The sequence below is a fragment of the Manacus vitellinus genome, unplaced genomic scaffold, assembly GCF_001715985.3.
Source record: "Manacus vitellinus isolate BGI_N305 unplaced genomic scaffold, ASM171598v3 scaffold_3_pilon, whole genome shotgun sequence".
In the NCBI taxonomy this organism is placed as follows: Eukaryota; Metazoa; Chordata; class Aves; order Passeriformes; family Pipridae; genus Manacus; species Manacus vitellinus.
Genome location: NW_021940535.1, coordinates 7,905,609 through 7,923,330, shown reverse-complemented (window position 1 = coordinate 7,923,330; position 17,722 = coordinate 7,905,609). Strand labels below are relative to the sequence as shown.

Genomic DNA, 17,722 nt, shown 5'->3' with positions numbered 1-17,722 from the left:
GCTGCACAGTGGTTGAGTCACTATCCCTGCAGGTATTTAAAAGAGGTGTAGATGTGACACTTGGTGGCACAGTTTAGTGTTGGACTTGGCAGCGTTAGGTTGATGGTTGGACTTGATGATCATAGAGGTCTTTTCCAACCTAAATGATTCTATGTTTCTATTACTATCTGCCACCAGATTCTGTTCCTTCTCAAAGCTCTGCTTTAAGACATGCAGGAGACTTGAATCTAGAAAGTCAGACTCAGGCATTAACAGAGTCCACGAAATCAAGCAGAGGGATAAAGCTATGCGAATTAGCTTTAAAAAAATCTTACTGAAATAGTCAAGTTATTTATTCAGAGCTTTGCTCGAGAGACACTTTGGAAAATTTATCAGGGAAAACTGAAATTTGTTTTGCCATGTATTTGTCTTATCATTTTAATAATCTGTTATACCCAGCAAAATACCTCAAGATGCAGTTCACTGTAACTGGTTGGAATGAAATGTTTTCTTAATATATTTGAGGAAGACCTAAAAGCATTGGTTCCTATGGGCATAGCTCACTCAGTGCTATTCTTTAGCCTTGACCAAAAAGCTTCCCTCAGACTTCTCTAATCAGCCTAAAGTATAACAGCATAACAGCCATTCTTCAGGTGTTTATATCACTAAGTAATAGATTCATTCCTATTTCCATACTACTGCTATTTTATTACACCTTCCTCCAAATGAACACAATAACTAAAAATTAGAGCTATGAAATACACTTTATGTTAATGACATTTTCAAGAGGACAATTTTGGGTGAGTTGTAAATAAGGACAAAATGACACATAATAGAGTTATAGAGTTCATTTCTAAGTCAACAGCTTAGGAAAGAGAAGTGAAGTTCCTGTTGGCAGATCTCCCTTAAAGCACTGACTCAATGTGCTACAGCATCCGGGAAACACTGGGGGTCATCAGAAGTGGTACTGTGCACAAGACAGAGGGTGTCACTTCGCCACAACACGAGAACTTCATGTACCCATGTGCAGGGCACTGTGTGCAGTTTTGATCTTCCTGTCTTAAGAAGGACACAGTAATGTGAGGGAAAATGCAGACAAAGGCAAGTGTACAATGGGCTTCAGCAGTTGCATCACAAGGCAGGGTCTCCACAGTTTGAAGGGACAAAGGACACAGGAAGGAATGTAGCGAACAAGCTGAATGCAAAACTGTTGTTATGAAACCCTGCAGTATGAGAACTTAGGGGTACTTGATGAAAGCAGTAAAGGATCAGTTTAAAGCAGATAAAGAATACACCTCTTCATTCAGCAGGCAGTGAGCTACTTGAGCTTGCTGTCACAAAAGGTTGTGAAAGCAGGCCATATCAACAGGTTCAAGAAGAAACGAAAGAGTTGCATGGCCTTTGTATGGGATATTAAATGGACTAAGTGTAGCCTCCAACACCTGTAATATAACAAATGGGAATACTGAGGAAGCATAAAGGGAGTGAAAGCCATCACTACCCCGAACAGCATTTGCTACTGTTACAGCTGGAGGCCAACTACGAGGTTAGATGTAAGATTTTGGTGATTTGATAGGGAACTTCTTAAGTTCATTTATTGTCACCAAAATGTTTAATAAGATGAAAGCTAAGTGATAGAGGTAATTATCAACATTGTGCTACTTGGTATGACAGAACTGTACTCTTTTAGAAGAAATACTGATGCAATTAATCTTGTGACAAAATTCCTTTTCTGGGAAGCTGTTGGACACGAGGACAATGTCTTCTAGTTTTTCATGTTATAATTTGTTGATAAAATTTTATCAAAATAGTTTGGCTGAAGTTTCTAAAAAGAGGATGTTTTCTGCATGCTGTTTATCTACCCCTATTCAAGGATCACAGAAACTAGTAAATAAACCAAGATACAGCAGTGATGCAATTTCAGGGTATACATTAGCCACTGCAACTCTGCAGCCACAAGAGGCACAATTCTGCACATACCCTTCTAGCGTGTGGGCTCCCAACATTTCCTTCACATCGGATCTTCCAACATGCAGCAGCACAGTTAACCACCTAACCTTTAAAAAGTTACCTCTGCTTCTCCCCTTCATTCACAAAAATGAGGAGTAAAAAAAATATTCCAGAGTTTTCTTTTGTCCGATCCATGACTTGAACCAACTTGCCTTCCAGCAGTAGTCACTAGGATGTTAGTGAAGCAAAGAGAATGAAGTAATGGTGAGGAAAAAGAAAGCTCAACTACCTTTTTCTCCAGCAACTCACAGTAGTACCAACTTGACTGCTACTTAAACCACATACTAAGAAAAAGACCATACTTTGCATGATTCGCTCATCTGCAGGTGGAATGATCTACAAGGACAACTTTACCAGGTACCCCTTGCTCTGCCAAAGCAGCAGTGGTATTACACCGTGGGCAGACATCCTTCTGACACATTAAAAGAAGTTACAGACAAGTTATTTTTAACCTGGATCAGTTCCCCAATTCAAGCAACCACACACAGACAGTTGTACCAGTAACACGGAAGAGGTGGGCAGATAACAAGCAGACCCATCATCCTCTGATAAGTTTGTTAATAAGAGCTGCACCCTGCAAAATAATCATCAGGAAATGACAGACTTAGCTGGGATCATCCTATTATTGGTGAGATCATGTGGGGAAATCAGAACAGGTTGCTAGTATGGACACAAAAAAAAAAACCCTAACAAACAAAGGTAAGTAAGGATTTTCAAATCGAAGTCAGCTCTCCAGTGCAGTTCATCCACATTCACCCACAGCACTACTGAGGGGTCAGCACAGGAGCTGCACAGCTGCTCCTTAAGCAGATGCTGCTACTAAAAGAAATAGCTGAAGACCCAAGTTAAGACTGTGGTTCAGAGTCACTTTTGCCAAATTACAACAGTCTACTACCACAGTCTTGCTTTTCATCCCCTTTCTCATTCCTACTACTGCTTTATGTGGCAAAGGTAGTTGTATAACTGGTTGATCAGTCAACAAGGGAGCTAAACCAGATGAAAACTGTATCGTTTTGGGGTTTGCTCAGTGTGTATGGAAAAAGACAGGAGTAAGCACTATAATATAAGCAGGAAAGTGGGCCAGCTCTTTTTGCAAGCACCACATTTGGAACTATACTGAAACTTCAGGGGAAGCCTGCAGGTGCTTGTGCTTCTCTAATACATACATCCCACTCCCAGCGCCCTTTCCTGTGTCCTTCCTCTCACCCAAGAGGGACTGTAGGTAAAAACATTCCTTTTCCATTTTTGACTACAGTTGGAATTTGACAAAAAGTTTGTTCTACGTCAGCTTAAATGAGTTCCAGAAACAACTGAGAGACAGTTCACGGCTGTTAAAAAGAGCAAAGTTTCATTCCTCTTCCTACCCTTCCTTTAACTTCTTTCTTCTCTAAAGCCTGGACATGATTCAAGAGCCTTGCCTCGTCCTTACATCAGATCAGGCGGCCTTTTTATTAATCAAATTTAATGAATTCAAGTGGCACAAAATGATTCCCCCTCTTGCCACCACCTTCAAAAATGGTCAAAAAATGTTGTAGCTAGCATAGATGAAGTGGCAGGATCTTCTGGGGAAGGGGAGAAGAAATCAGAACCATCCTCTTTCAGCAGTAGCCTGTGATGTTTGTTCACTGCCCTTTGGAAAACTACCCATCCAAATAGGTTGTTCTTTAAGTATAAAGAATATTTAAAGAGCATTTCTGTGTCAGCCAAACCTTACAGACAACTGTTTACTAACAGGTGAACCCAAACAGTTGTACTGTGCCTGTGGTATGCCATACTTACCTTCAAGTGCTGTAACAGAAACACAAACCTTTTCAGAGCCTTTCCTCTCTAGTGACTGCTTGAGAGGCAAAACGACAAAATTAATTAAAGAAAATAAATATCTATACAGCTTTTTTAGAAAACTCTCGATCCATCTCATCGGCCTTGATGTGCAACTGAGGAACTAAATAGAAGATTGTCAAACCTTTTTAAAAAGGAGGCAAGAAAAAGAATTAGGCTGTTCGTGCTGGGTCCAGGAAGTATAACAGGTTGACAGGACACAATTATTTTCTTTGGAAAATTTACTATAAACCAGAAGTCCTACAAAATGAGTCCTAAAGACTAGAACTAATTTGCTAAGAGAAGGGTGACCACTACCCACTGTTCTTGAAATCAGCCTCAATGAAGCAGGATTGAGAGTGATTTAGTATCTGGATACTCAAGTTATACTTCTGCTCGCTGGAAAAATAAACTGGTGTCCATCACTTTTTGCTGGAGTTCACAGGGCAGTGTTACCCAGCATTTGCCAAGCAGGGAGGAGCACAGCCACTCTGACTCCTTGTGCTGCCCTTACTGTAGGGACTTTCTGCAGGGCTGTGCAGGTGCCCCAAAATAGTAAGAAATCTGTGAATACGAAGGAAATATCATGTCTTATCTGTGGCAGAGAAAAGGGAAAGCTCGGCATAGTTTGATCCAGGTCAAATCTATCATTTATATAGCATGATTAACAAATGCATTATGAAGAGTAATGCAAATTGGCAAATGAACAGCTCACTTAAGACATTTCTTCAGTTTCTAGTCTTCCTGCAACTTCTTATTCTCAGCTGAAGCAACTGGTCCTTCAGTGAACCAGAAACTTTCAACTCAATGAAACTCAATCAATCAGTGAAACAGATGAATACGAAAATGTAAAAGAACAAAAATCAAAAAGCCCCAACCCTACAAGTGGCTCACTTCTTGCCCTGTCATTTGCATACACTCCCACACAGGGAGCCTATAATGGCATGCTGGAATTTCACATGAATATATAATTACAGGTTGTGTTCAGCAAAAAATAGGTCACAAGCAAAAGCACCTTTGAGAAAGGACAAGCACCAGAAACTTCACCCAGGTTCTCTTTGGGAATATGGGGTAAAAGGATGTCCCATTTGCAAACACAGTGCAAAGACAAGTAAAGACAACAAAAGGAAGCTAGGGGCAGTTCTTCTTGCAAAACAGAATTAAAAGCCTCCCAAAATTAATGAATTGTGTCTGCTTTCCTCCGCTTTAAGCAATAAGATTGAAAGGGAAATATGGGAGATAGGAAAGAAGAAAAAAAACCCACAGGGAGTCCTCAGAGGCATCAGATGTAAAAAAATTGTGACAATAAAAATGGACTGTAGTAATAGACAGATGAATGTCTTTGCACTTAAAAGATAATATGAAAAAATGTCACCACTTTCAGCACTATGTTCTGACTATAGTTCAGCACTGGCCCACAAAGCCCCTCAGCCCTTTATTCCTGATAGTTGCTCAGGTGCCTCCAGCACTGAAACCAGCTTGTACACCATTCTTCCACAACCACACACTGGATCCACAAATGGATCTAGAGGAGGTCATGGCCTGCAAGACCAAAGATGAGCAGTGATAAGGGACCAGACATACCCACTAATGTGCTGCATGAGCCACCTGAATGTCTGTCTCTGGATTCCTAGGACTGCCAGCAGAGGAACACAGCAAAGTCATCCAAGCTGTGGTTTTCAGTCCAGGAACATACACAGCACATAAAATTATACAGGCATTTTCTACTCTTCATATAGCTTTTTTTTTTTTCTAAATCTGAGCTTGCCCAGGCTACAGTGTTCCTGAGTTATTATGCCTGATGTACACAAGCATCTAATTCAGGTACTACCTTGATAGTCTGAAGCAAAGGTGACCTTTTAAATACCTATTTTATAGTATCTAGCACATCCTGATTTAAAAGTCAGGCTTTTAGATGTTTGACCTACCAAAGAAATGCCCCTCCACAATAAGCAAGGTCATTAGAAAACCACACATCTATTAACATAACTAAAAATCAATTACTTTGTGATCAAAACACCAGACAGACTTGAGTTTAGGCCCTATGCCTGCTTAGTTTGCTTCTTCACATAACCTTTTACTTTACTTCTCTCATTTTTACAAAAAAAAGGGTTAAAATATATAATTAATAATTTTCACTGCATTTTCAGGGGCACAGATATAGCCAAAATAGAACCCCAGAGGCAGCAGACCAAGCTGGATCTGCTGTGATAAGCCCGATCTCTAGTAGAAACCCTGGCTAACTCAAAATTTGTTAAAAGACTGCCCTTATGCTGCCTGAAGGAGTTACTGCTACTCCTATAGAGGCATTTTTTCCAACCAATACAGAAAAACAAAAACAAAAAACACAGAATTGCTTGGGTGTTGTTTTTATTTATGTACGATATAAGTGGGAAATATGGGTCAGCTACAATAGATAGAGTTCTGCATTTGACAACCAAAACACAGATGTGCTGTTTGCCACCCAAAACCAAAACTACAATCCTAAGCCATGTAACATTTGTAACATTTTCACTTCAAAGTTTCTTGTTACTTTGTACAAGAATTCCTTAATTGCATTTCTTTCTGGTAACTTTAAGCATGGGGATGTTTTAAAGAGGCATCTCTACCTGGAAGGCAGTCTCTGCAGAGAGACATGAACTAAAGGTAATGCCATCTGCATACATACAGACATACAATTCACCTTTGAAAGCAGTGAAAAATATTTACTCATTGGAAGCTGTCACTAACAAAAAAAGTTCTGCTCGTGTCATTTAGTAAGAGGCAGATTAAAGCAATGTGGTCTTTAACTATTAAGTGTTGTAACTTCATTGAAGTGCATGTGTTTGTCCTCATGCCTGGTGATTTTCATGTTTTAATTCAGGAATCCTATTGAACACAAATGAGGGAAAGTATGTCAAAGGGGTGATGGCCTATATAAGCCTCTCTTTATAAGTATCCAACAAGCAGCGATAAACAGTGAACAATATCTAATGAAAGTCACAGACATCTGAGTAATTCTGGTGGCATTTAGAGCTCTTCTCTCTTATTTATGTGACTCAGAGTCAGACATTCTGCATATTTTCAGTAGGGAATAAACAAACTCAAAGTTCTCTCTGCAGTACAATCCAAAATGTCCTAGAAGACTATAATTTTCCACCCTTAATGCAAGTTAAAGGCAGCCAAAAGCCACTGGACTGCCTTATGCGGAACAGAAAACATTTCTCTTCTCCAAAGCTTCAGGATCCTATCCACCAAAAGTGGAAGTAAAGACTGGAATATTCCCCGAATTGCATCAGGACAAATGCCTCCAAGGAGTTAGAGTATTCACTCAGTCCTGGCTTCTTGGAAATACTCACTGTATAATCAAGGTTTAAACACGGACAGGAAAGTTCAATTGTGTCTGCCTTATGGGAAAACTGTCACCATTGAGGGCAATTAGCAAAACAGTCTCAGTATTTAATTTGGGTGGAGGTAAAACACAGCAATCAGTAATTACTTTGACAGGTTTCCTTGTAGTGGCCTTTGAAGTGTCTGTCAACTGAAACTTGAAAAGAAAGGAGAAGAAAAAAACCCAACAGACCACCACACAAGCAAGCAAAACAAAAGTCACACATTGAGAAGGTTGTCTGGTCTGTTACAAAAAAAAAAAAAAAAAAGCACAGCACTATCTTATGAGCAACTGCTCTTGCTATCTTGCTAAATTTCGTCTTTCCAAGTGCTTAACTATGCCTAAGTTTCTTTTATTTCTTGGGTGCGGGTAAGAATTACAGCAGGACAAAACTTAGTTCACGTCTCAGTTATATTAGCAAATCCTAAAGAACTGTAAAATGCAAAACAAAATCAAGAGATCCCTCTGCTTAAAGGCTAGCCAAACTAAACTGATAACAAGGTAAGCAAGAGGCACCTATATCTATGCAGTTGAGCTCATGCCTATTTAGTTCAAAATGCACTGAGGTTATGGAATTTCCATGCAGAAGGTTTTAAATAATGCTCTTCTCCCATTGCTTAGAAACTGTACCTCTGAGGTACTACATGTACACTCTTACAAACAATCTTTTTTATTAATTTCAGCAATTTTATCAGTAATGCTAGGAATGAATGTTCTGCTTGGTCCCATTCAGATGAGCGTGTCCCCACATATTTGGATTGGACATTCCATTTTTATTACAGCTACAGCTATTTCATTACACTGTGCTAAAATCATTGTATCACTTGATGAATCATCTATTGCCACGCTACCTGGGGACCAAAAAAATAAGCCAATAGAACATACAGAACTGGGAAAGGACAAGACAGCAGGCAGGAAGGAATAGCCAATATTATACAGTCACTGAAACTAATTTCTACCTGATCAGCCAAAAAAGAAAAGTGAGATGCAATGAAGGTCTCCTCAAACTTCAAAGAGCCCTTCATGTTTTAAATATTTCAATTTCCTGTACACCACTTGTTAGCAGAATACTAAACACACACAGATAGCAAAGTCGAAGGGGTTAGTGCTCAAGTCGCAAACACACATTCAAATTCTTTTTGCTTCTCCAAAATAAAAAGAAATCAGTTAAAAATCATTAAGTCAGGTTTCCCAGTATCGACTCTCCCACTGACATTGCATTATGGAAAAAAATTTTCATATATTTTAATTTAAAATAAATTATTGTGGCAAACATTTTTATAGATTATGCAAGAATTGCATTGAATGATTTACCCACCTTCTCTGTGATGTAGAAATTAGAACTATCAGCATGCTGCAGTGCAAACTGATCATGATTTGCAAGAGACCACCTTGGAAATATGAAAATAAATTAATCACAAAATGAAATCTTAATAATTCAAAAAGTACCCTTCACATAATTTTATTATGACCAAATGAGCACTTGTCATTCCCATGTATTTCTCATATTTTTCCATAGCTTTCAATGATGAGTTCCATGAAGATAAAAGCATGTTTACAAAGGGAAAACTTTAGTACAAATACATCCTATTGATTGTTGTTTGCAGTAAGCAAGATTACTAAATCACTAAAATGGACCAAAAAAGAATAATTTGCAGTACCAGGATTTTATGCTACCTTATACAATACCCAACACATATATTTTTAACTTGATACATTACATTACATGTAAAATATCACCTTTTTAACTCAGTAGCAATTTGATGAATATAAACTAGTTTCTCGTGTGGTAGCACTTGCTTAAAACAGCTTTTTTTATTAACATACTAAAATTAAAGCAAGGTATTTGCCTTACCAATTATTAGTCTATATTGCAGAACTTGCAATTAACATTTCAGTTTCATATGAACTGTCACATCAACTGGACCAGCTTACAGCACCCACTAGACTAAGTGCTCAAAAATCAAAGCCAGAGGCTTTAGTCCCTTAACCCACGAACTGCAGGAAACCACAAGCGTAAAGTGAGTGGGTACAATGCATTCTGTGCAGGAAGGAAACAAAGTCTAAATGAGAGTCACCCACATGATGGAGTTGCTTTGTTAGGAACCTCATCTTGCAAGCAATTGATCCAAAACACACTGCAAATTTGAATTGGAAGATAGAACAACAAGATTTAAGAAACTAATGACTAGTCATTCAAGATATCTAGATTTTCTTTGAAAAAAATTATCTCCTGATACTTCCAAAAGTACAGTACAGTAAGTACTATATGGCAGAACTTACCCATCACAGACTTCTTTTATTATTGAAGATAGTGGCTTTTTCTGGTTAATGAAAAAAAAAGAAAGAAAAAACAAAATTACCAAACTAGAATATCTCTGAGCTCTTAAAATATGATTTCAAAGCCAGTAACTGCAAGAAACAAAACAAGTTAGTAGTATTTCATTTTTTGTTCAACATAAAGTTTGGTAAGATCCCAAAAGTTTCTGCTGCTTTGGTCTGGTAAACTATAAAGACAGCAATTCTACACATATGCATGATGACATTATCAGTTCTTTTTGTCAACCTTTGCCCATATGACATAAACTCAGCTTCTCAACTGACAAATCAAAGGGTCTTTTGTGTACACTGCATCTCATTATCCAACAGAAACAGAAGATTTAGACATCAACACAGGCATTTTCCAGGAATGACATCTGAAGCAAGAAGACATTCAACATTTTTAAACCTTCTTTTGTCCCTTTCAGATATGGTGATATAATGTCAGTAATCCTCTCTCTTAAGTACACACATGCGGGTTCCTCTCTGATAAAACACCAGCTGGAAGGTGTTAAGATCCCAGATGTATCAGTTCTGCTTTATTCTCTACATCTGTGGACACGAGCATTTGGACTGACTGAAAAGAGCTCTCTTGCTTTGGGTCCCAAAATAGAAAAAAAAAAAAGTCTAGCCTGGTGATGTTGCAATGCTTTGAACTTTGTTATAAACACAGGGTGCACACACAAGTGTTTTTAGAAGATTTCTGGCTAAAAGAAAACACACTTTTATATCCCAAACATAGATGAAGTTGCATGGCAAAAAGAAACACACTGAACTTCACCAGCTGTGTGACTACTGAGCCTTTTTTTTCCAAGACTGGATGAACACACATCACACAGATCTGCTGCTTCACAAAAATTTCCCAAATCACCTAAACAGCATAGGATACCCCTCTCTAGTAACTTCCAATAATGACAGTTCACTGAATTCTTAAAAAGCAAATAAACCAAACAAAATACAAAAAAAAATCATAAACCCAACCATAAGCCAATACTGTAGTCAAAACAAGCTGTTTCCCTTTAATTTTTATAGAAAATTATTAGTCTAAAAATTAACTCGGCATATGGATGCATTATGTGGAGGAAGAATTATTTTTCCCTTCAATTTGTTTTCTGTATTGCATCACTGCATAGACAGAAAACTAGAGACAAGACTCCCTGGTCAGGTCAGGATCAGGGAAAGATTTGTTATTTTACAGTCCAGTCAACTAAGCCAGTATATAAACAGGCAAAAACATAACACAAGACCATTTTAATCAAACTTGAATGAAAGCACCTGCTGAAAGGATTTTGTTTCTGCTTGCCATAGTGACTCAGTCCTTGGTTTCCATCCTTCCCCTTTCACCGCTATTACTATTTTCACATGAACACCCAAGATGATCCATACCAGGGAAGCTATTCAAACTAAAAAACTGGCGAGTAAAAGGGAAAAAAAAAAAAATCAGTTTTCACCAGGACTGATTTCCTGATCTGCCTTGCTATGTACCTAAATGACTAGTAAATACCAGCACATGGGAGAAAACGCAGAAGTGTGAAACTGCTCCATTCTGCAGCAGCTAACAGGTCCCTTCTCCACAGCAGCTTCTGTCTGTTGTGCTGACTCAGTTCTTTGTGCAGCTCTATCCACACTGTGAAGCAGATCAGGCAGTTCACGTGAGATAGAAAGTGTGGGGTTTGCCCCCCACAGTTTTTTGGACTGATCAGTTCCTCAGTCTGGATTACTGTATCATTTATGTGCAGCTGCTTTGACCTGTTGTCCTCCTTCACAAGGGTTTTTTCAGCTTCTGCAATCCTGTGAAAGCAATCCCTGCTCCCAAACACTCTCTTCCCTCTGTCGTTCCCTAATAAAAGAAAACCCCATTTTTTGGGAGGGATAGAGGGGGGAGCATATGTTTATCTGGAGCTGGTTAACTCCAGTTTGCCATCCAGCACATGTTTGCCAGCCTGTAGGTAAACTATTGCCAGGCAGAGCACACAGCTCTGTAGGCTGCATGCCCTTCTCCTCCAGATGCTACTGTGGGTCCTGTTTTGATATTTCCATATTTTGACAAAATTTTATCTGGGTTATTAATTCCTTTTATAAAGTAAACATAAATCATCTAGCAGATTCAATACAGTGGAGGACAAAAAGAGTAATTGCCTCTCCTCCCTATTATTTCCCACAGGACCTGTAGTTTCCCATTGGAAACTATGACAAAAAGACACTGTAATTACCAAACTTAGCAATAATATAAATACTGGGAAGATTGGATAAATTACTTTCCAAATCATTATTTTGGTACTTCTAAATTCTCTACACCATCAACTTTTATGTCCTTTGTCAATCCTATTCACCTCCTTTCCCCTTTTCCTATTCTATACCACATTTGCATTATTATATGGTATTTGAGACTAAAAACTTGGGAAAAAAACCCCAAACATAAAAACCCCACAACAAGTCAATTAGAATCTGTAAGGAACAGTTAAAAAAGCAACAAATAGATCCTCACTAATAAAAACTATTAACAATATTAAAGCCAGCTTCTTATGGTACAGCTTTGCCCTCCTATGACACTACTGCTATGGCACTGATGTGACTAAGCATAATTCCTGATGAGAAAAATCAACAGGATAAAAAAGGTAGAACTCTTCTGGGATACAGAATTTGCAATTAATGATCTGATAACACTTTACAAATTAATAAGTGTAAAATAAGTATCACTGCAATGCTAATAAGCTGCTGCTCCTAATAATCCCTTGGGCTGCGCTCCCTCTACACGTAAGTCTCCAGACAAAACTCTTTCCTTTTCTCTACCAGGCAGATAAATTGTCAGTAGCACGCTGTTCACAGCTGCAAGTGGGATGACACTGAAAGCAGGCAGTGGCTGCTATGATTCCCTCTGCCATCACCCAGGAAGAGCCTGGTTGGCAAGCACAGGCTGTGGGAAGACTCTGGGCCGGCAGCACTCCGAGCTGACAGCAGCAGCAGTCCTGCCACCCTGCCTGCGCACAGCCAGGCCTCCTTGCCAATAAAACCCTTCTTTGCCCTGGGAGTGACAGGTGGATGAGCGACCAGCTCCCGTGGCCCCTTCCCAGCCAGCTCACAGCCACCTCCAGAGTCCCTTTCGCAGTCCTGCTAGTGAAAGCTGCAAGACACATAACTATGTTTGGGTAGCAGTGAATGGACCCGACTGTTTACTGCACGTATAGGAATGTAGCAGTACTAGAAGACAAAGAAAAGTGAGCTGTTATATTTCCTTTTTTTCTTTTTGAACCACGAAAAATGAGGTAAAAGTCTATCTCCATTCTCTGCAGAGTACATCCACTTGGCAGGCCGTTCAAAGACATTTTTTCCCCCCCCCGGCTCTAAATATTTGCCTGATGTTAAAGAGAACACATTTGAAAGCTTTGTTACCTTAATCTTAATAAAATTACGTATAAGGAAAATTACATATCTCTGCTGCATTTACAGTTCCAAAAAGTCAAATGTACCTTATTAGTCAATGTACTTTAAAGAATTCCTTACAATCAGTCCAAAAATATTTCAAAGATTTTCCTTCACAGAAATTTTTTGTGCTAGCATATTTTGGTTTTGTTTTACTTTTTGTCTCCATGTCCTCTCCTAGACTAGTGTGAATGAAGTGTGCTTTTACACATGCTGAGATGCTCATTTAAAGCTCTAAGAAGACCAGACTGTAGCTTTAATGCACAAAATAACACAGATCAAAGTAAACCGTATGCTCCCTACAGGAGATGACCTCTTCAGCTGACTTATCACAGTATCTGCACTGAACACATTGGTTAGTACAAAATTATTTTCCTAGGGTAGGTATTAAATTGATAGCTGAAATCAAGTGGGAAATGACAACGGGGCATTATGGCCTTGCAACTTACTGATCTGCATAAAAGGGGAGAATCCTGACAATGATACAGAGCATAGGCAGCACTGGAGCTAATGTGAATTTATGCACCTGGTAAAGGTTTATGTGCATTGACTGGTTAGGTGTCCGAGATGCTGGCTAGCTGTACCCCTAATGACATTCACCATGCAGTAATACCTAGTCACTCCTTCTGTGCTCACCTGTGTCTCACATCATGTCTACAAGTTTTGTGTTATAAGATGCACACAGATCCCTAACTCTGTCTTCTCGAGTACCCGCTCTTGTTACTTTTGCAATATTTGGTAGCACTTCTAAAGTAACTTGCAGAACAGAGACTGAGATTTCCCACTTCAATTTCCTCACCAGTTTCATCCTTTCATGCCTATACCTATGGAGGACCCATAGGGAACCAGTCACCAGGAAGTACAAAGCACAGGCGTGCCAGAGTGTAGGCTAGGTGAGTCCAGGCCACTGTTTTGTTCCAGAAAAGTCATGGGATGAGCAAAGGAAAGCAAAGAATATCCAGTATGCTAGTGCCGACCAAGCCCTAGGTCCAGTTCAAGCCACCAGTATACCAACTTGGATTTAAAGCACTTCTAGATCAAATAGCAAGTGTGTGTGTATGTGCAATGGCAAACTGCAAACAGGACAGAAGCCTAAATGTGGGCAGAAACCTGTATTGTATATGCACTTCTGATATACTCTGATTGTGCTATACCAGAAAATTGTATATAGGCTTATTTTAGGCCAAGTCTGAATACCTTTCCTTTCCACATGGCTAAGAGAGATTCATTGCTTTTTCTTTCCTTAAAGTTTGTTTGTTGGGTTGTAGTTTCTGGGTTTTTTGGATCATGACTGGGACATCACTCTACCCATCTGACACTTTTTAACCACAGAAGTAACAAGAAAACACTTAGCCCTTGCTATCTTCAAGCCTATCACCAAAAAAAGAAAAAGAAAAAAAAAGCGCAGATGCAGCACATCTGTTAGTGGGAAACACTCAGCATTAAGGAAAAAAAAAAGGTATCTGTGCCTCTGTCAAAAACCAGAATTTCAAACCAGTAAACATACCATTTAGTCTTATAATTAATGCTATCATTCTACTAACAAATTCTTCAGTGTAAAAGTCTTTTTAATGGTTACAAAAAAAACAGAAAAACACCTCTTTTCACAATCAGTGGAGGCTTCGTCTGTTACTGTCATGGACAAGAGCCCACAGAATTAGAAGTAGGACTGTCCATTGGCAAACAACAGATGCCAGGACACCTGGATCCTTCACTCACTACTTCACTGGTTTCTCATGGTGTAAGAGGCAAGGTCTTCTGTAAGGTGGAAGTACTGGAGTGCTTTGGATTCCAGCCTCCTCATCCTGCTCTAAACTTTAGGAATCACCTCTCTCCATTGACTACAATGGAGTTTTGGTTAGACCAGACTTGTTAATCAATCATCAGGCATCTGTAAAAGACAAAGGAGAGGATTTCCCTAACTCAGGGGAGCGCCAGAGAGAGTGAATACCTGAGAACGCGGACACCTCAACGCTGCAGTAACAGATACCATAAAACCCAGCCAAGGTCTGGTCAACAACACGCAGTTTTGTCAGTGCAGCATCACAACTCAGGGCAGGAAACATTCACACCCCAGAGTCAACAGGCAAAATCCTCAACAAGTGCAGCTGCTGATGGGAGAGAGCTTTTGTCAGCTTAGTTCACAGCTCTTAAAGTGGTAGTTTTAACACGTCAGTAGCAACATTTTGGTATAAATATAGCAGTTGGGGTTCTGCAGAGAGCACAAGACTCAGGGAAGCCCAGGTATTCATGTCCTCTCCCACTTCACTCTCAGCTGCAGCTTCCTCAGTTACTCTCTTCTCACCTCCAAAGAGATCCTCACTCCTAAGTCGGCATTTCACCAGACCTAAGGATTGACTCACAGATCATATGTTTAGGATGTTACAGTGACCGTACAATGAGGAAGTAGTAAAATATAACATTATTAACAAAAAACCTCAAATAAACAAAACACCTAAACAAACAAAAAAAAACCCCAAACAGAATTTTACAGATAGTTCTTACTCCTCATCTAGTGTCCTAACAAGCCATAACATTTCCTGTTTCCTCAAATATAAACAGGGACACCAAAAACTCCCAGTCAAGAGTACTGAAAAGTTACAAAGCACCTACGGATCTTCAGCTGTGGGTTACAGCATGTTTGCATGCAATATACTTGCACCACATATTGAAATACAGCTAAAATACAGTTTAAAATACAAACCAGGGCTTTAAGATGTGGTTCTTCACACAACCTACTAAGAGAGCACACCTTTGAAGACTGAATGAAGAAATCCCAAACCTACAGCTCATTATTGACACACTGCTGTCCTACCAGGGTAGAAATTTCTAAATGAAGCCACAAAAAATTTATATAATGGGATTTTTAGTATTAGTTTCTCTTGTACTACAATCTTGGATTTCTATAAGGAGACTACAAGTGAATCCTAAAGTGCACCTGGATACTCCAGTTGGTCAGAATGTGAATTAATTCATTGGTGCATAACTCCAGGAATCTGGTCATTACACATTTCCTTTAGATATAGCAGAATTAACTTAAGAGATGAGACACCTGCTGATTCTTTAAAAAATTTATGGATGCAACAATCTTAAAGTCATGTTTAGCCTTCATCTTGAAAATGCCATCAGTTGGAGACAATAAAATTCAGGCTCCAATGGGGAGGTTCTGGCTAGCACTATAGAGCTAGCATAATCAGAGACAGGAAGAAAAAAAAGAGACAAACCAAACCAAACCCAAAACCAAACAACCAAAAAAACCCCACAAGCCCACAAAAATCAAGGACAGAATTAACAAAGTGTTTTATCTCTTTCCTAAAATATTACTTCCTGAACTTCCTTTATGTTGGAGATCAGGAACACTGGGACACTATTTCTACAGGACTTAAAGTATAACCTGGTTCTACTTGCACATCTATTTAACAACAAAATATATATATATATTTTACTGCCTACTGCATTTAAATTTCTTAACCTAGAAAATAGCACCAAGTAGAAAGCATAAATTGTATCCATCAGACTGCAATTCACTAAACATTTCTAATTATTTACCCCTCCCTTTTACAATTTCTAACCCATCTCCACAGCTATTTCCTCCTCCACCTATTAAGCTTTGCTGCAGTATCTGTATTAAATAGAAGTAGTAAGACAGAATTTTTATGTATTTTTCAGTGATGAGGTTCCAGCCACACACCACAGGACACAAGTTCACAGTCTTGAAAGACTCCAACCAATCAGTGGGAAAATGGCTTTGGACAAGACAGACTAATAAAATGTTAAATGTGACAATAACATAGCCCTTTTTATCCAGGATGGCTGGCTGCCACCACATCAAAGAACTGGAGGTCTAACGATGAATATTCCAATGCCACAGTTCTGTAAGAAAAGAAATTATATTTTCCAAAATCTATTGTTTTTAACAATAATTGGTATATGATGTTAACAAAGCACTATACAAGTGTGTTAGTGCAATGAATTATATCCAATGCACTAAAATATCTGGATTATTGTTTCCAAGGTTATTCCTGCTGTTGAACAGCTTCTAAAAAAATAAATAAAAATAAAAAATTGAGACCTTTCATTAGTCCAACAAAGAAAATGGAAAAAAAACCCCACATTAAGATAGTGAGTACAATTTCCTTACCAATTCTATTAATAATCCCTGATGGTAACAAAATTGCAAGTACTAGAAAACTATCAAATATTTTCACTATGTTTATACGCCAGTTAGCATCTGCTTGAACAGTTTCATCTTTGATTTTGTCAAGCTGAAATATGACAGGTACAAGGAGAAATAAAACTCATTTGATGATCGTTAGCATCTGTTTAGCACCTAAAAGTTGATTTTATGTAAGCCTTACCTTTAGCAAATTGGCTTAAGCTACCTGAGTGTTTTTCAATTCTTTTTGAATAGGTAACCACCTTTTGGCTCATCTATCTTTGAGTAAGTATCATGGTTTGAGAGCCCCAAAATCCAATTCCTTAGTCCAAGCCACCCTCTCTCATCTCAACCCAGTGTGAGATGGGTTTTCCAGACACCACACAAGACTCAGAATGGGGGCAAGGGGTTATATTACAAACACTGTACAAATAAATATTACAATACATCATATACAATCTTAACTATCTCTATTATGATAAAGTAGTATTTACAATGGATCAAATCTCTTCTCCCTTCCAAATAAAAGTCCAGGAGGGAAGAAGGAAGAGATCCTTTCTACTTTCAGAGCAACAGTGTCTCTAGGGCAGCAGGCTCTCTTCTTTCATGCAGCAGCTGTAACTGGATCTCTGCCAGTATGAGGTAGG

The 17,722-nt window shown here is 38.8% G+C and overlaps 1 protein-coding gene across 1 annotated transcript in view; it reads right to left on the bottom strand.

Moving 5' to 3' along the window:
* ELMO1 (engulfment and cell motility 1) overlaps positions 1-17,722 on the bottom strand; it is a 314,729-nt gene that overhangs the window by 238,537 nt on the left and 58,470 nt on the right. The window contains exons 4-5 of the mRNA XM_018075779.2: positions 9,461-9,501; positions 8,496-8,568 (exon numbers count right to left, since the gene is read on the bottom strand). Of these exons, the coding sequence (XP_017931268.1) occupies positions 8,496-8,568; positions 9,461-9,501 (114 nt within the window). The remainder of the gene's footprint in view (positions 1-8,495; positions 8,569-9,460; positions 9,502-17,722) is intronic.